The 19,359-nt window shown below is 46.1% G+C and overlaps 1 protein-coding gene across 5 annotated transcripts in view; it reads left to right on the top strand.

The window, feature by feature from the left end:
- TANGO2 (transport and golgi organization 2 homolog) overlaps positions 1-18,553 on the top strand; it is a 349,095-nt gene extending 330,542 nt beyond the window's left edge. For all 5 annotated transcript variants that reach the window (XM_073559053.1, XM_073559054.1, XM_073559055.1 and 2 more), the window contains one exon: positions 17,821-18,553. In XM_073559053.1, coding sequence (XP_073415154.1) covers positions 17,821-17,941 — 121 coding nt within the window. In that variant the 3' untranslated portion in view covers positions 17,942-18,553. The remainder of the gene's footprint in view (positions 1-17,820) is intronic.
- The last annotated feature ends 806 nt before the right edge of the window (positions 18,554-19,359 follow it).

Below are 19,359 nucleotides of genomic sequence, written 5' to 3'. Positions count from 1 at the left end.
TTTCATAGTGCCCTTAATTCCAGGTTCCTGTACATGTGAAAACAGGGTCTATTTCACCTAACAAAAAATATTAGTAAACAAGGCTAAGTAAGTGATGGACAGGCACAGTGGGATAGATGACCCTTTCTGCGAGGGCTTACATTTTACAATCTCCATAGTGGTGTACACATTGAATAGAGGCAGAAAAGTCATGCCTAACACAACCTTACCCTGTTAAATTGCACTGCAATGTAATGAGATCCCGCAGCCAGAGAGCTGCTCTTGGCTGGGCGCAATAATTCTCCAAAATGTCCATTGCAGCTGTATGTCAAGCAATGTAAAGTATATAGCCCCCCCAAGCTTTGTTTCTTAAAGTTCTATAGTGTGAGCCCCTAAAATTCACTTGTTTAACCCTTTCAGCCTGTTTTAACCCCTTTACTCCCAAGGGTGGTTTGCATGTTAATGCCCGGGCCAATTTTTACAATTCTGGCCACTGTCCCTTTATGAGGTAATAACTCTGGAACGCTTCCATGGTTCCCGGTGATTCTGACATTGTTTTCTCGTGACATATTGTACTTCATGTTAGTGGAAAATTTAATTCATATAAGGCTGGTTTCACATTCGCGCTTTTTAAGCGCACGCACGGCCGGGGGTAGCTCCGCCCCCGAGCCGGCTCTCTGCCCGGCGTGCCCGCCTCCTAGTGCACAGCGGCGCCTGCGATCGGCGCACCCTATCTTTAGCATAGGGTGCGCAGATCATGCGCAGGCCGTGCGCTAGTTGCGCTTTGACCTGCGCTGCGCACTTTTGACGGTGCGCCGTGCGCGCCAAAATCAAACTTTTCGGATTTTCCGCTAGTAGGCGGCGCTACAAGCAAGGGGCGGGCACGCCGGGCAGAGAGCCGGCTCGGGGGCGGAGCTACCCCCGGCCGTGCGTGCGCTTAAAAAGCGCTAATGTGAAACCGGCCTTACTTGTGTTTATTTGTGAAAAAAATGGAAATTTGGCGAAAATGTTGAAATTTTCACAATTTTCCAACTTTAAGTTTTTATGCTCTTAAATCACAGAGATATGGCACACAAAAAACTTAAGTAACATTTCCCACATGTTTACTTTACATAAGCACAATTTGGGAACCAAAATATTTTTTTGTTAGGAAGTTATAAGGGTTAAAAGTTGACCAGCGATTTCTCATTTTTACAACACCATTTTATTTTTAGGGACCACATCACATTTGAAGTCACTTTGAGGGGTCTATATCAGGGGTCTCAAACACGCGGGCCGCATGCGGCCCCTGAGGCAGTCATCTGCAGCCCCCGGTGCACGACATGTTTTACCCCCCTGAGGCAGGTAGAAGGGGGAAGGCATGCAGACATCCAGGAGCGTGGCGATGGCTGTGTGCACAGAACCTGTGATGAGGTCACAGGAGGGGGAGGAGTCAGGGGCTCACATGATCAGGCCTCAGTGTATGCAGAACGCTGCTGTCTTTGTCCTGGTTGTCATGGTGCTGGGTATGTTTCTGTGTGGGGTCAGGAAAGATTTACAGGGTGGATGTAGCAGAGCTGTGTGTGTATGAGGTGTACGCAGCGGAGCCGTGTGTGTACGATGACTGAGGTGTACGGAGCGGAGCCGCGTGTGTACGAGGTGTACGGAGCGGAGCCGCGTGTGTACGAGGTGTGCTGAGCGGAGATGTGTGTGTATTTTGGCATGGGGTGGACCCCATTTGAAATTTCGCACCAGGGCCCATAACTTTGTAGTTACGCCACTGCTCACGCTAGAAGAGAGGAGGAATGCGCCGCTCCGTAGTGGCTGTGGCCCTGCGTGATGACATCCATCTGGTGCTGTGCTGTGTAATGACATGACACCAGCGGGAAGTGAGCGGAGGCGTGACTTCCCCCCCCATTGTTGGATTTTGCAGGTGACTGTGGCTGTGGGTGTACAGCGAGATGATAGCGCAGGCTCATATGCAGAGCCGACACTATCATCCGCTGAGGTAAGCTGTACATCGCAGCTGACAAACGATTTGAGTGGCCATGATCGGTATTAGCACCGATCGCGGCTGGTTAACCCCTTAGATACCGCTATCAATTGTGACTGTATTAAGTTTGAAAGGAATGCGGCCCGCCAGCTTAAATTTTTATTTATGTGCGGCCCATTTACTCTGCCGAGTTTGAGACCTCTGGTCTATATGATAGAAAATACCCAAAAGTGACACCATTCTAAAAACTGCACCCCTCAAGGTGCTCAAAACCAGATTCAAGAAGTTTATTAACCCTTCAGGTGCTTCACAGGAATTTTTAGAATGTTTAAAAAAAAAATGAACATTTAACTTTTTGTCACGAAAAAAATTACTTCAGGTTCAAATTTTTTATTTTACCAAGGGTAACAGGAGAAATCGGATTGCTAAAGTTATTTTGCAATTTGTCCTGAGTACGCTGATACCTGATATGTGGGGGGGAACCACTGTTTGGGCGCATGGCAGAGCTCGGAAGGGAAGGCGCACCGTTTGACTTTTTCACTGCAAAATTGACTGAAATTCAGATCGGATGCCATGTCAAGTTTGGAGAGCTCCTGATATTCCTAAACAGTGGAATCCCCCCACAAGTGACCCCATTTTGGAAACTAGACCCCCCAAGGAACTTATCTAGATATGTGTTGAGCACTTTGAACCCCCAAGGGCTTCACAGAAGTTTATAACGTACAGCCGTACAATTAAAAAATCATATTTTTTCCACAAAAATGATCTTTTCACCCCCTATTTTTATTTTCCCAAAGGTAACAGGACCCCAAAAGTTGTTCTGCAATTTGTCCTGAGTACGCTGATACCCCATATGTGGGGGTAAACCACTATTTGGGCTCATGGCAGAGCTCGGAAGGGAAGCAGCACCATTTGACCTTTTTGTCTGGAATTGAGATCGGACGCCATGTCGCGTTTGGAAAGCCCCTGATGTGCCAAAACAGTGGAAACCCCCCCAATTCTAACTTCAACCCTAACCCCAACACACCCCTATCCCCCTCCCTGTGCGCTTCTCTCCTTTGCCGCCGGTACACTGCGATCATGTCTGATCGCAGTGTGACGGGGGTTAATGTGTTGGGGGCGGTCCGTGACCACCCCTGACACATAGTGCCGGGTGTCAGCTGTGATAATCAGCTGACACCCGGCCGCGATCAGCGGCGCTCCCCCCGCCCCCCCGTGAGCGCCGCTGATCGCGCTAGACGTACTATTCCGTCCTTGGGGCTTAGGAACCAGGTAACATGGATGGAATAGTACGTCTAATGTAGGAAAGGGGTTAAAAGGTTGTTTGATATTTTCAAAACACAGTAACTTTTTGGTGATAAAAATAACATCGAAAAGTCTATAAACTTTACTTACTGGCTTTTCACCTATCCCCAGCCATGTCTTTGTCATCTTTGATGCTTAATACAGTATCTCACAAAAGTGAGTACACCCTTCACGATTTTGTAAATATTTTATTAGATCTTTTCATGGGACAACACTAAGGATATGACACTTTGATACAATGTAAAGTAGTCAGTGTACAGCTCGTATAACAGTGTAAATGTAGTGTGTCCTCTAAGTAACTTAACACACAGCCATTAATGTATAAACCGCTGGCAACAAAAGTGAGTACGCTTTTGGCGCTTCTTTTATCTCCCTCATAGATTACAGATAAAAACTTCACTATTAGAAGACACATTTTTGTAGATATTTTATATCTTTTCATGGGACAAAACCCCTGAATGAAAATGGCCAAAATGTGTCCAGTTAGCCATTTTCCTCCCAGTGTCATGTAATTCATTAGTGTTACAAGATTTCAGGTGTGAATAGGTAGCAGGTGTATTAAATATAATTTGGTATTATCGCTGTCACACTCTCATACTGGTGACTGGAAGTTCAACATGGCACCTCAAGGCAAAGAACTCTCTGAAGATCTAAAAAAAGAATAGATGCTGTACATAAAGATGGCCTAGAAGCCACAAAAGCCCAGGTACAGAATGCATAGTCTACAACAATTTTACATTCATCACGACGAGGATAATTTGGGAAAATACCCTATGGAGCTCCTAACACTTCAATACCACCAAAAGATTTGGTGGTAATGAAGGTGGCCTAGGTTATAAGAAGATTGCCAGCACCCTGACCCTAGACCACTCAGTGGTTTAACAATACAGGTTCTACTCAGAATTGGGCTTGCCATGGGCGACCAAAGAAGATGAGTGCATGAGGTTGTCTTTTCAAAATAGATGTATAAGTGTTGCCAGCATTGCTGCAAATGTTAAAGAGGTGTGGGGGTCAACCTGTCAGTGCCCAGACCAATCACACTGCATCAAGTTGGTCTGCATGGCTTGTCCCAGAAGGAAGCCTCTTCTAAAGATGATGCACAAGAAAGCCTGCAAAACAGTTTGCTGAAGACAAGCAGACTAAGGACATAGATTACTCACTTTTGTTGCCAGTTTAGACGTTAATGGCCGTGTGTAGTTATATAGGGGGCACATCAAATGTACACTGTTATACAAGCTGTATACTGACTAAGTTGTATCAAATTGTCATATCTTCAGTGTTGTCCAGTGAAAAGATATAATAAAATATTTACAAAAATGTGAGGGGTGTACTCACTTTTGTGATATACTGTACCTATGACATGGCTGTGTCCTCCAATAGTGACGTTTTTATCTGTTATCTATAAGGGAGATTAAAAGAAGTGCCAGCTCACATAGGATATCATCTGGGGATGATGTGGGGATTGTAGTGTTGTTTTTGTCAGCAAGGACTTGACATTTCTGCTGCAGTTGAAAATATGCAGAGACATAACTGTTTTATTTTTCTGTCTGAGTTTGTTTCAAACAACACCATTTATTTTGCCACATAATGTACTAAAAAAGTGAAAAAATCTAGATGCAGCAAAGTAATGAAAAAAAAATTCTACTGTTTTATTAATACTTGTTTTTACCACTGTAGAAAGGACCTGACACTATGGTTTGAGCTTTTTTGTTCATTGAACTGTAGTTTTTATTAATGCTGTTTTGGGATATACACGTTTTGATAGTTTTTTTTTTTTTTAATTGCATATTTTGCGGGAAGTCTAGTGAACAAAAAAACAGTCTGGAATCATTTTCCTTATTTTTTCCTTTCTGGCAATTGCATGTGCTTCTCACAAAATTAGAGTATGATCAAAAAGTTAATTTATTTCAGTTCTTCAATAGAAAAAGTGAAATTCATATATTATATAGAGTCGTTACAAACAGAGTGATCTATTTCAAGCTTTTATTTCTGTTAATGTTGATGATAATGGCTTACCGCCAATGAAAACCCAAAAGTCATTAGCTCAGTAAATTATAATACTTTATAACACCAGCTTGAAAAATGATTTTAAAATCCAAAATGTTGGCCTACAGAAATGTGTTCAATAAATGCAAATACTTGGTCAGGGATCCTTGCGGTGTGGCATGGATGCGATCAGCCTGTGGCACTTCTGAGGTGTTGTGGAAGCCCAGGTTGCTTTGATAGCAGCCTTCAGCTCGTCTGCCTTGTTGGGTCTGGTGTCTCTCATCTTCCTCTTGACAATATCCCATAGATTCTATGGGGTTAAGGTCAGGTGAGTTTGCTGGCAAATCAAGCACAGTGATACTGTTGTTTTTAAACCAGGTATTGGTACTTTTGTCAGTGTGGACAGGTGCCAAGTCCTGCTGGAGAATGAAATTTCCATCTCCAAAAAGCTTGTCAGCAGAAGGAAGCATGAAGTGCTCTAAAATTTCCTGGTTGATGGCTGTGCTTACTTTGGTCTTGATAAAACACAGTAGATGACATGGCTCCCCAAACCATCACTGATTGTGGAAACTTCACACTAGACCTCAAGCAACTTGGATTGTGAGCCTCTCCACTCTTCCTCCAGACTCTGGTACCTTGCTTTCCAAATGAAATGCAAAATTTACTTTCAGTCCGAAAACAACACCTTGGACCACTGAGCAACAGTCCAGTTCTTTTTCTCCTTGGCCCAGGTAAGACCCTTCTGGCTTTTCTATTGGTCATGAGTGGCTTGATACAAGGAATGCGACACTTGTAGCCCATGTCCTGGATACGTCTATGTGTGGTGGCTCTTGAAGCAATGACTCCAGCAGCAGTCCACTCCTTGTGAATCTCCCCCAAATGTTTGAATGGCCTTTTCTTAACAATCCTTTCAAGGCTGCTGTTATCCCGGTTGCTTGTGCACCTTTTTCTACCAAACTTGTTCCTTTCACTCAACTTTCCATTGATATGCTTGGATACAGCACTCTGTGAACAGCCAGCTTCTTTAGCAGTGACCTTTTGTGGCTTACCCTCCTTGTGGAGTGTTAGTGACTGCCTTCTGGACATCTGTCAAGTCCGCAGTCTTCCCCATGATTGTTGAGCCTACTGAAACAGACTAAGGGACCTTTTTAAACTTTTAGGAAGCCTTTGCATGTGTTTTTTGTTAACTATTCTAATTTACTGAGATAATGACTTCTAGATTTTCATTGGCTGTAAGCCATAATCATCAACATTAACAGAAATAAACCCTTGAAATAGATCACTCTGTTTGCAATGACTCTGTACAATGAGTTTAACTTTTTGTATTGAAGAACTGAAATAAACTAACTTTTTGATGATATTCTAATTATTTGAGAAGCACCTGTATGCAAGAGGCAGTTCAAAAAATGGTATTTTAATGTCTTATTTTTTTTTACTTTATATGTTGGGCAAAGTGGTGCAGAACATATTGTTACAATAAAAATAAAATTAGTGAAAGGAATGATTTTTGGAAACTTTTTAAATCGCACTGTCACGCTATTCTATAATGCTGTTTATCTGCCCCCAACCCAACCTGTAAGAGAAGAAAAATAATTTTTATTATACTCACCTGCGGGGTGGTCGGGTCCGAGGGGTTTCACAGGTCTTAGTCCGATGCCACCCATCTTCATACGATCGCCGTCCTGCTGCATGCTTCATGTGGGTGACGCGACCCTACGTCATCCACACAATCTCTTCGGCATTACACTCCTGCGCAGGCGTACTTCTCTGACCTGTTGAGGGCAGAGCAAGGTACTGCAGTGCGCTTGCGCCGGGGCTTTTTGACCTTTCCCAGCGGCTGCACACTACAGTACTTTGGTCTGCCCTCAACAGGGCAGAGAAGTACGCCTGCGCAGGAGTGTAATGCCGAAGAGATTGTGTGGATGACGTAGGGATGTGTCATCCACATGAAGCAAGAAGGAGGGTGGCATCGTAAGAAGATGGGAGGCGCCGGACTAAGACCCGCGACACTCGTCTGACCAGACCGCCCCGCAGATAAGTATAAGTTATTTTTCTTCTCTTACAGGTCGGGTTGAGGGAAGATATACAGCTTTATAGAATGCTCTATATCAGCCCCAAAAGGTGGTGGCCTTACTTCATATCAGCCAAAACTGATGATAGCTTCGCTTTAAAGACGTAATTCAAATATACATCTTTCTAGTACGTGTGTCGTTTGTTTGTTTTTTTCACGGATCCCACACATACCCATTATAACCTATGGTGCTATTTACATGGACCATGAGTCCATACAAAATGCATGGAAACTTGTCCGTTTTTATCCAGCAGCACGGATGACAAGGGCAATACAAGTCTATTGGTCCATGGAAAACTTTTAGGGCACATGGATGGCATCCGTGTGCTGTCTGTGTTTAACATAGCAAAGTATAGGAGATGCTTTGTAATTTCTTTATTTCTTTATCTATCCGTGAAAAACACTGATGACACACTGATGCCCAAACTGAAGACACTGTACCATTTTTTCACGTATCGTACGTGTTTAATCTCAAGGGTGTGAAGAGGCCTAAAAAAGATACGTTTTTCAACACCTATGTAAGCTAAAATGCTACGAAAAATATCCCTCATATGGCTATGTGGACTGGTTGAAACACAGTAATAGAAAAATGAAAACAATTACTGTATCCTTAAGACACAAAATACTAGTGTCTTTAAGCGTCTAACGTGTAAAACACATGCAGTGTTAGGAGGTTAAAGGGGTAATCCAGTGAAAAAAGCTATCGCGTATCCTTGGACTAGGCGATAAGTTACTGATTGGTGGGTGTTCGACTTTTGGAATCGGCAACGTCTCACTGCCAATTTATTCATCCTCTCGAAGGATGCAAGAAAAAGCTGAGCGCAGAGGTCGGCAGCCCCATAGGAAATGAACGGAGCACAGTTCACATATGAGCATTGCCGCTTCATTCTATTACAGTTCCCTGTTCTGCCTATCAGTGTGGGTCCCAGTGTTCAGACCCTCACTGGTCAATACCTTATCACCTATCCTGTGGAAAGATGATGATTTGTTTTCATTGAACAACTCCTGTAAATTAATCTTTTGACTTAAAGAGGTAATCCACTACATTACATGTGCTGCTATTCAGCTTAAATCACTAAAACAAGCGCTTATTTAAATACCTTCTGCTGTCATCTTGGCCACCGAGGGGCACTATCCCTGCACTCTCAGTGCGGATCACATGACCATGGATGCATCCTATGTTGATATCCTGTGATGTCATGTCAACTTCCAGGCTCTTGAAGTTGACATTGGATGACAAACTTATTGTGACGGACTCAGCTCCTGCTGAGCCCATTTTTTGAGTGGACCCTCTGGGTCGTGGCACCCACCCACCGAGGGCGAGCTGACCTTGTGAGAATCCACCCCCTATACAGGGAGTGTCAGGGGCAAGACCAAGGGGGTGAGCCACCACGACTGCTGGGACCAGACGGCCGGCTCAGGGGACACTAGACGAGTGTCTGACGACAAGGACGAGCAGGAAGCAAGACGAGACTAGACGTAGGTGCAAGGTATCTTCATTAGAATAACACAAGATCACATACAGAGAAAACAAGCAAAACGTGCAAGGTGCGCGCGTGGGCACGCCAAGGTCCATAACATGGTACGTGCCAGATGGCACGCCTAGGCACAGGTAATGGCATGATGGCATCGGACTCCGGACTGCTGGCAAACCGACAGGGTCCAGGGATCAGGCTGCGGACGTCAGCTCCGGACATCAGGCCGTAGTCATCTGGTTCCGGACCTCTGGCAACGGTCGGCAGGTTCCGGGCATCCGGCAGGCAAACCAGGGTTCAGGCAAGGAGGCACGACAGATATCCAAGCAGGGTGCGTGTTTAGGGAACACGCCAAGGTCCAAGGCTAGGTGCGTGTGTAGGGGACACGCCAGGGTCCAAGGCTAGGTGCGTGTGTAGGGGACACGCCAGGGTCCAAGGCTAGGTGCGTGTGTAGGGGACATGCCAGGGTCCAAGGCTAGGTGCGTGTGTAGGGGACACACCAGGGTTCAAGACTAGGTGCAAGGCAAGGTGCGTGTGTAGGGGACACGCCAGGGTTCAAAGCGAGGTGCGTGTGTAGGGGACACGCCAAGGTTCGCAAACGAGACCGGGTGCGTGTGTAGCCACGCCAAAGCATAGAATAAGACAGCGTGCGTGTAGAGACACGCCAAGGCACAAGGTACAAGACAGAGTGCGTGTAGAGACACGCCAAGGTACAAGACAGAGTGCGTGTAGAGACACGCCAAGGCACAAGACAGGGTGCGTGTAGAGACACGCCAGGGTTCAGAGCAGGGCTGCGTGCTAGGAGCTACGCAGGGACGCACACCTCACTGGCCAATGCACACGGCTGTAACGCCAGCACGAGGCACGACTAAGGCACAGGAGGGGGCAAAGGAACCTTCGTGCTAGGAGCCACGCCAGGTTCAGGGCAGGGTGCGTGCTAGTAGCCACGCCAGGGTTCAAGGCAGGGTGCGTGCTAGGAGTCACGCCAGGGCACAAGGAAGGGCTGCGTGCTAGGAGCCACGCAGGGGGCACGCCACACTGGCCAGTACACACGGCTGTACACAAACACGTGGCACTTACCACGGCACAGGAGACGGCCAAGGGGAACCCACGCCGGGGTTCAATGCAAGGACAAGGCAGGGAGCAAGGCAAGGAATACAGGCAGAAACAGAGCCAGGTCAGAGAGAGGAAAGAGTCTAGCAGCGGAGCGTAGGCAGAAGCCCAGAGCCGGGCCAAGGGAAGACCTTGGGACTAGACAAAGAAACGAGCACTAAGGAGAGGAGAAATGGTGCGTGTGCCAGGGAGCACTACAGAGCACCATAGGAGAGAGCGAGGCAGAGCAAGCAAAGACTGAGACCATAGGGAGGAACACAAAGCAAGGAATAGCAAGGCAGAGAACACAGGGAGGACTACAAGTCAAAGCATAGCAAAAGCAAGACATGGCAAAACAGGCGAGGCAGAGAACAAAGGAAGGACTACAAGTCAAAGCATAGCTAAGGCGAGACATAGCAAAACAGACTAAGACAAAGAACAGCAGAAGGACTACAAGGCAAAGCAAGGCAAAGACAAACATGGCACGAGAGACAACACAAGACATGGCACAAGACAAGAGGCGGAATACGAGCACGGAGCGTGTGCAGAGACGCACTACAGAGCAAAGTGCAAGGGCACAGAATAGAGGGAGCAACCCCACAGACCCAGAGCCTTGCAGGGAAGCAACACAATAATCAGGCCCTGAGCATAGGAAGAGGCGGCCTGATATAGGGCATAGCACCTCCTCCTCCAGGTCAGGACCAGGGGAGCACTTCCGGGATTCTAGACATGACGAGATGATAGCAGAACCAGACAGTGCAGGATCTTAGGAAACGTCACATGATCAGGGTTTCAGACATGACGAGATGATCACCGAACCAACCAGTGCAGGATCATAGGAAGAACACATGATCCGGGAGTCTAGACATGACGAGATGATTGCAGAACCAGACAGTGCAGGATCTTAAGAAACATCACATGATCAAGGACTCCAGACATGACGAGAAGATCACAGAAGGCAGAGCAGAAACGCAGGGATCCTGCAGTTCAGACATGAGGTGAGTGTGCACACAGCTCTAGCGAACATGCAGGACAGCAGACAAAACATGCGCATGCACATCGCTCCAGGAGTTCTTGAGACAAACAGACATGGCAGACATGGCGGACGTGACACTTATGATCCAGCCTCCCTGAGACTACAAATACTCACCTTGATTGACTGGACTGTGGATGGTGCTTCACAGCATGTCACAGCCCAGTAGCTATGATGTGCTGGATAGCTAGAGAGGTCACACCCAGTGGTTGATGTCACCAGAATAGGGGCAGGGGATCTATCCAGTGCAGACCCAATACCAGGAATTAGACCTGTTCTGTGGTTGCTGGTGATCAGATCCCGAGAGAACACAGGGGCTGAATGGAGCTGTTTGGAGATGGGAATGAGGTTTCCTTCTTTTTGGTATAGAGTGTGAGTGGTCTGAGGATGTATTTTGGGGCCAAAGAAACATGGATGATGTTACTACATGGATGCTGAATGTTGGAGGGTTGCACAGGGAAGGGGATTGCTGTTACTTGTATGTGGCTTCTGCTACTTTTATGGGGCTGCTTCTTGGGGTGGTGGCTTGCACAGGAAAGGGGTTGATATTACTTGAGTAGGCTTGCATGCTGGGGGTAGTGCGGAGAATGGGATGATACTCGGGAGGTTGTGTGCAGAACGTGGTGATGCTGCATGCTGGGGGACTGTGCAGAGAATGGGTTTATGCTGCGTGCTGGGGAGTCTGTGTAGAGAATGGTGATGCTGCGTGCTGGAGAGGCTGTGTGGAGAATGAAGTGATGTCGTGTGCTGGGGGGGGCTGTGCAGGGAATGTGGTGAAGCTGTGAGCTGGGGAGTCTGTGGAGAATGTGGTGATGCGTGCTGGAAAGGCTGTGTGGAGAATAGGATGATGCTATGTGCTTGGGGGCTGTGCAGAAAATGGGGTGTATGCTGGATGGCTGTTGTAGTGCCACGGTAGCACACTTACGCACTGATGAGGCAGTGACCCACAAAGTTCAAACACAAAACTCCTTTAATGCATTACTTCACGGCATTAATTGTCCAATTCACACATAAGTGCATATGATATTAGTGTCCATTTCACAGCATTACATACTACAGGGCATCATTTATACTACAGTCACTAAACACGCTGGCCTTCCATTCGACCAGAAGCCGTGGGCGACTGTACCACAGTGTCAATGTCTCTTACAGCATAACACAGTCCATGATATCCTCTGGATCGCATCCGGGAACAATATCCTCCTGTTTGCAGACACTAAACACGCCAGTCCTCCTTTGACCGGTTGCTCTGGGCGTCTGCACCGCTGTGTATGTTGTGGGTGCCAGAATATTCAGCTGCCTTGGCTGTTAGGCTCCGTTTGCCTGTGTCATTTCACACACAGCCATTTGCGTATCAAGAGGGTGCCAACCTCCGCTGTCAGGTAGGAGAGAGATATAGGGCCCTATAGGGACAAATAGGTTTGTGACCCTCTACCTGACATTGGAACGACTCTCTAGTGTTTGTGGCAGGATTTTGAAAATCAGCAATAAGCCTATTTTTGTTTGCCTGTTTTTTGAAGTTTTGTAAACTTTTTAATGATTGGTTAATAAAGTATCTTTTAAGGATTGATTTTTTTGTATATGAGCCGTCATTTCACACACAGCTAGCGTTCTGCAGGGCCTCCTGCTCTGCACTTCCGCCGAACACTCACACTGACATTACACCTGACACACCGAAACCCTTTCCTACAGAGCTTTTAACAAAGAAAACTGTGGCCTTCAGCCACATGGAAATACCCGGGCCTGGAATGAAACGAACTTCACGACTGCCATCCTGCAGTCTGTTTCACAACACAACATCCCAGGGCAGGTTTTCCCCACATCTACCTTGGACACTAGCATGTCCAAGACTACACTTATTTTTATTATCTCTAGTCTGCATTGCAGTCACCGCTACGCCCGTGACTGTCATGACTGTCATGCACTCCTATGGCCTTCATATGCCTCCATGCACATTCTGGGGAGAACACACAGTGACCCCTACCTGTGACGTAGGTCACTGCTTCACCATTGCAATCACAGCTACATCTGCGACTGCAATGCCGCCTCATGACCTCAATACGCCTCCGTGCGCATCCTGAGAAGAATAAACAGCGACCCTTACCTGTGACACCGGTCAGTGCCTCACACTGTGTGGAGAATAGGGTGATGCTGCTTGCTAGAGGAGCTGCTCGGAGAATGAGGTGATGCTGTGTGCTGGGGGTCCTGTGTGGAAACTGGGTAATGCGAGTTGAGGGGCTGTATGGAGAATGGGGTGATGCTGTGGGCAGGGGGGCTGTACGAAGAATGGTGCAGTGCTGGGGAGAGGCTGTGTAGAAAATGTAGTGATGCTACATGCTGGGGGGCTGTGTGGAGAAAGGAGTGATGTTACTTGCATGGGGCTGCGTGCTGGGAGGCTGTGCTGGGAAGGGGATGATGATGCATGCTGGGGTGCTATGCGAGGAAGGGGGTGATGATGCGTGATTGGGTGCTGAATGCAATGGGGCTGCTCAAGGCAGGGCGTTATGTCATTTGCAGTGGGTCGCATGCTAGGCAGCTGCGCTGGAAAGGGAAAGATGTGACTTGCATGGTGCTGCATGCTGAGGTTCTACACGGTGGAGAAGGCTAATGTCACTGGCATGGGGTTACATGCTAGACGGCTGTAAGGGGGAGGGGGTGATGTGGCTCGTGTGCCATTTGCGTTCATCGTCTCTTTTCTGCAACGTGGCCTAGTTCTATGTAATGATTTGTAAATTTAATTGTGACATTAGTGAAAAGTAACTGTCAGTTGGATCTGTATCAGAGTGTGTTCACATTCACACATTGCAATTTGTTGGTGTCACAGGGTTACCATAACAGAGAGGAGAGACAGAAGACAGCAGCATCTGATTGCGCATACTACTGCACTGAAAAGAAGCACTTCACCTTCTTTTTAAATGGTGGTAATTTCTTTTGGCAGAACAGGGGTTAATTGGCCATGTAGGGAGCTCTGGGAGTCTCAGCTCTCAGCTGAGCTTGGTTAGCCACTCCTATCCCCTATATAATCTGGGTCCTGATTGAAACACATTGTCAGAGCTTGCTTATGCTGCATGGCTTGGATGAGCGTTGTTTGATGGTTATGTGAGAAGGAGTTTGGTCGATTTATCCGTGACTGTTGCGTGGGTTTGTAAGTGTGATAATTCCCTTTCCTCCTCTTACTTTGATTTCGCCCCATGCTCCAATCCCCGGTGTATTCCTCTGTTATATGTGTGAGTGAATGTTTGTATGCCTGGTATTTTCAGTTGCCCTTGTTCGTGTTACCTTGTTCGTCTGGTTGGTGTACTGCAGTGTACGGCAGCTCCCCTCTTCCCTGGGTGGGGGAAGGGAATAGATGGAGGGCGGATTCAGGAGATAAGCCAAGGATGGTGGCCCCAGCATCTTCATCTTCAGAAGTATCCCTGGGAATAGGGTGAGCTAGGGCACCCCCTAGTGTTAGGGAAAGGGAAGGAGCCCCTGGTCACCCAACAGCTGAGTCGTGACAGTTGGGGAAACTATCTTCAGCAAAGTTCTCACCAGTACACTGACACTAAATCGTTTAGATTTCACTGACAATTCCTTTCCTGCCTTTAGCAGCGTTTAAAGCACCTCTCCAGCAGGTTTTTGTATCACAGCACTGGAGTGGTGCTTCTAATCCTTGCACCTACTCTTATACTTACCCACCGCTGTCCTTGCCTTCTATCAGCGCCACTTAAATCAGTCTCCAGCAGTTTACCTGCTGGATCAATCCAGTGTTTGTTGGACGAGCTGGAGGTCACTTTTCAATGCAAGTTTATGAGGGCTTCATTTTGGCTTTCATATACTTACAGTTAGGTCCATATATATTTGGACAGAGACAACATTTTTCTAATTTTGGTTCTAGACATTACCACAATGAATTTTAATCAAAACAATTCAGATGCAGTTGAAGTTCAGACTTTCAGCTTTCATTTGAGGGTATCCACATTAAAATTGGATGAAGGGTTTAGGAGTTTCAGCTCCTTAACATGTGCCACCTTGTTTTTAAAGGAACCAAAAGTAATTGGACAATTGACTCCAAGGCTATTTCATGGACAGGTGTGGGCAATCCCTTTGTTATGTCATTCTCAATTAAGCAGATAAAAGGCCTGGAGTTCATTTGAGGTGTGGTGCTTGCATTTGGAATGTTTTGCTGTGAAGGAAACATGCCGTCAAAGGAGCTCTCCATGCAGGTGAAACTAGCCATCCTTAATCTGAAAAAACAGAAAAAACCCATCCGAGAAATTGCTACAACATTAGGAGTGGCAAAATCTACAGTTTGGTACATCCTGAGAAAGAAAGCAAGCACTGGTGAACTCATCACTCATCATCATGCAAAAAGACCTGGGCGCAAACAGAAGACAACAGTGGTGGATGATCGCAGAATAATCTCCATGGTGAAGAGAAACCCCTTCACAACAGCCAACCAAGTCAACAACACTCTCCAGGAGGTAGGCGTATCAATATCCAAATCTACCATAAAGAGAAGACTGCATGAAAGTAAATACAGAGGGTTCACTGCACGGTGCAAGCCACTCATAAGCATCAATAATCAAAAGGCTAGACTGGACTTTGCTAAAAAACATCTAAAAAAGCCAGCACAGTTCTGGAAGAACATTCTTTGGACAGATGAAACCAAGATGAACCTCTACCAGAATGATGAAAAGAGAAAATTATGGCGAAGGCGTGGTACAGCTCATGATCCAAAGCATACCACATCATCTGTAAAACACGGCGGAGTCGTTGTGATGGCTTGGGCATGCATGGATGTCCGTGGCACTGGGTCACTAGTGTTTATTGATGATGTGACACAGGACAGAAGCAGCCGAATGAATTCTGAGGTATTCAGAGCCATACTGTGTGCTCAGATCCAGCCAAATGCAGCCAAACTGATTGGTCGTCGTTTCATACTACAGATGGACAATGACCCAAAACATAAAGCCAAAGCAACCCAGGAGTTTATTAAAGCAATGAAGTGGAATATTCTTGAATGGCCAAGTCAGTCACCTGATCTCAACCCAATTGAGCATGCATTTCACTTGTTAAAGACTAAACTTCAGACAGAAAGGCCCACAAACAAACAGCAACTGAAAACCACCGCAGTGAAGGCCTGGCAGAGCATCAAAAAGGAGGAAACACAGCATTTGGTGATGTCCATGAGTTCAAGACTTCAGGCAGTCATTGCCAACAAAGGGTTTTCAACCAAGTACTAGAAATGAACATTTTATTTACAATTATTTAATCTGTCCAATTACTTTTGGTCCCTTTAAAAACAGGGTGGCACATGTTAAGGAGCTGAAACTCCTAAACCCTTCATCCAATTTTAATGTGGATACCCTCAAAAGAAAGCTGAAAGTCTGAGCGTCAACTGCATCTGAATTGTTTTGTTTAAAATTCATTGTGGTAATGTCTAGAACCAAAATTAGAAAAATGTTGTCTCTGTCCAAATATATATGGACCTAACTGTACAATGAGAGCTCGTGACTGTTACCTCTGACTTCTGGCCAGTCAAAAATTGCCCACACGATGGTGCCACGTGACCAGAGCGGCACCGATAAAAGGTGGGTGAAGATAAGCATAAGGCCACGTGCACACATTGTGTATTTGGTCAGTATTTTACATCAGTATTTGTAAGCCAAAACCAGGAGTGGGTGATAAATACAGAAGTGGTGACGTGTTTCTATTATACTTTTCCTCTGATTGTTCCACTCCTTGTTTTGGCTTACAGATACTGGTATCAAATGCTGAATGTGTGAACGTGCCCTTAAATTATGGTCAGGGACCTTATGTTAGTAGCACACTCCAGCACGGGAAAAAAAGTGGCGCTTTAAATAAAAATAAAAACAGCCAAAACACGATACTCTCTTATGCAACCAATTTATTAGGTCGTACCAAAGGTCTCAGCAGTTTTTATCGGTGTATCACAGCATTCGGTGGCAGCTTAGCTTTCCATGCAGCCTGATCAGGGTGTGGAGGTCATATAGGATGAAGCAATTTTTACAGATATTTTTTAAAGGGCCACCAGTTGCTGAGTGTATGACTTCCGGTGCCGCCACTGCTCCATAGAACGGGCTCTGCCAAAGATCACACTACGTATGTTACAGAAAGATAAAAATACACTACTATTTTTAGCAAAGGAGGAGAACCTAATTTGCAGTAACTCAAATCTACTGTATAGTACAAAGATTAGTGTACATCTACACACATACCGTATTTTTCGGATTATAAGACACTTTTTACCCCAAAATTTGGGGGGAAAATGGGGGTGCGTCTTATCAGAATGTAGCTTACCTGGTGGAGCAGGGTTCTCGGAGGGCAAGGTCTCTGCTGCAGAAAGTTGGCAGCAGCAAGGGTGGGACGATGCTGCGGGCCCCGGGCTAGGAAGAGGGGGTGTTCGGCGATGCAAAGCTGCAGCGGACTTCTGACTTTCAGAAAATGTCGGGAGCCCCCGCACTTCCCATCCTTTTCACAGTGGTGGACTTCAGGGAAATGGATGCTGAGATCTCATTCTGTGCATACGCCTCCTCTGTTGGCCATTTTCCTGAAAACCACCATAGTGCGTGTACTCTCAAAAGTAACATAAAAATTGCCTCTTCAGAGAGGAATCGGGCTTGACCTCTAGTGCAAGCTATTGGAAGTAGCTTTGCTAAAAGTCAATAGCTGTAGGTATTGACTTCTAGAATTGATGCTTCCAGTAGGTGGCACTAGAGCTCAAGTCATCTTCCTCTCTAAAGAGGCGAACTGTATATGCTGATATCCCCATAAATTATGTTGTCTTTTATAATTTACTGAATATTGTTACTCCTCACTTATTATCTTAGGTAAATGCATAGTGATTTTATGAAGGCAGCGACAATATGGAATTTCATTTGTACGTTCTTTATTTTGTTTCCAGGACCAACACCATAGTTCTAATTGATGGAGAAGGACAAGTGACCTTCACCGAACGCACAATGCTGAATTGTGACATCTCTCAGTGGAAAACTAGCACTTACCAGTTTAAGCTACAACATTAGCACCTCATCATAAAGAAAATCTCCGTCAACCAAGGATAATTATACATATCAAACATGGTGAACTGAAATATGCTAAAATATATGAAATTATTGAAATGCCATTTTTAACCAGCACAAAAGCCAGAGAACCAAAATAATTCCAGCAGTGCAATGAGAGCACCACCACCACAGTGGGAAATATCTTGCGTCTCTATAAATATTTTTAACTTTGTCTTATTTATGCCACAAGCACATCAATAATGCATCACATGCTGTAAAAACGAATGGGTCGGAAAAGCGTGGCAATGATGTTAAGTATTTGAATCTTGTATGTGTAAACTGAAAGGCGGCGATCTGTGATTTGTAGCCTCTAGTTTTGCTTTAAGAACATGCATCAATAAATGATATCGCTAATAATGTAGGCACATCGTTATGCTGAGATTTGTAATGTGACAAGATAGCATTAATGTCTTCTCCTTGAGTCATCTTGGATTATTTTTCTTGCCAGAGCCTGGGGTTTGATTTTACTGACTGATCCTGAGGCAAGAAATTAACTAATATTAGTACTGGCTGTTAGAGAGCGCTGCTTCCTTTTTAAATATCTGTCAATAAAAATGTCAAGCCTTTACAAGATTCAGTTTTATCATCAGTGGTAGGGTGCATATTACTATAATTACTGAAAGTAAAAGATCTGCTTATTTGGCATGTTTAGAGCCTCCAAGATGCCAGAGTATTGGAATTCGCCTTCTATATATGTGGACACAATGTTCTCTGTGTGCTCCAGTAGTATAGATTGATAAATGAGAATGACCACCTTTGGGGGCATGTTTTTACCCTTCGCCACGACAGCACCCACTGGAGGTATCGGATCCGCCCCATTTGGAACAGGAAACCCTACAGGAAAGATAAAAGGGGCGGTCCGCCTTTCCTCCTCAGTTTTGGTTTCCTGTTCCAAACGGAGCCACGATATCCTTCAGGAAAGAATACCTGGGCCAGGCATGCCGCCTGTGTAGTCTCCATGTGAACGGCAGGGGCTGCGGTCCGGAGGCAGCGTCGGGGGAGATTCCGCTAGACAGCTCCCCCCTCGTCTGGTGAACGAAGGGTGATGACGGGGTCCGGGGAGGGCCGCCCCGTCTCACCCAGGAGAGCGCCGGTAGGCATCGGGACGCACCGCTACTGGGAGTGGTAAGAGCGCCAGTGGCGCAGAAGAAAAAAAAAAAAAGAGGTTTTCTTTTGAAATAAAAAGCGCACAGCAGCGGTGGCGGTGCATAGAGAGGGGGACCGCATGGAGAGCGGGGGCCGCACATCAAAGCGGCGCGGTAGCCGGCCGGCGCAGAGTCTCCTGACCCCCCGGAAGTAATGGTTGAACTTCCGGGGCGGGATGGCTGAGAGCGCGTCGGGGCATGCGCGCGGTGATCCCAGGGAGGAGGAGCAACTTC

Source organism: Dendrobates tinctorius, unplaced genomic scaffold, assembly GCF_039654945.1.
Source record: "Dendrobates tinctorius isolate UK_male_01 unplaced genomic scaffold, ASM3965494v1 ptg000265l, whole genome shotgun sequence".
NCBI classification, from domain to species: Eukaryota; Metazoa; Chordata; class Amphibia; order Anura; family Dendrobatidae; genus Dendrobates; species Dendrobates tinctorius.
Note: the sequence above shows the minus strand (reverse complement) of the source record. Positions and strands in the feature narration are given on the sequence as shown.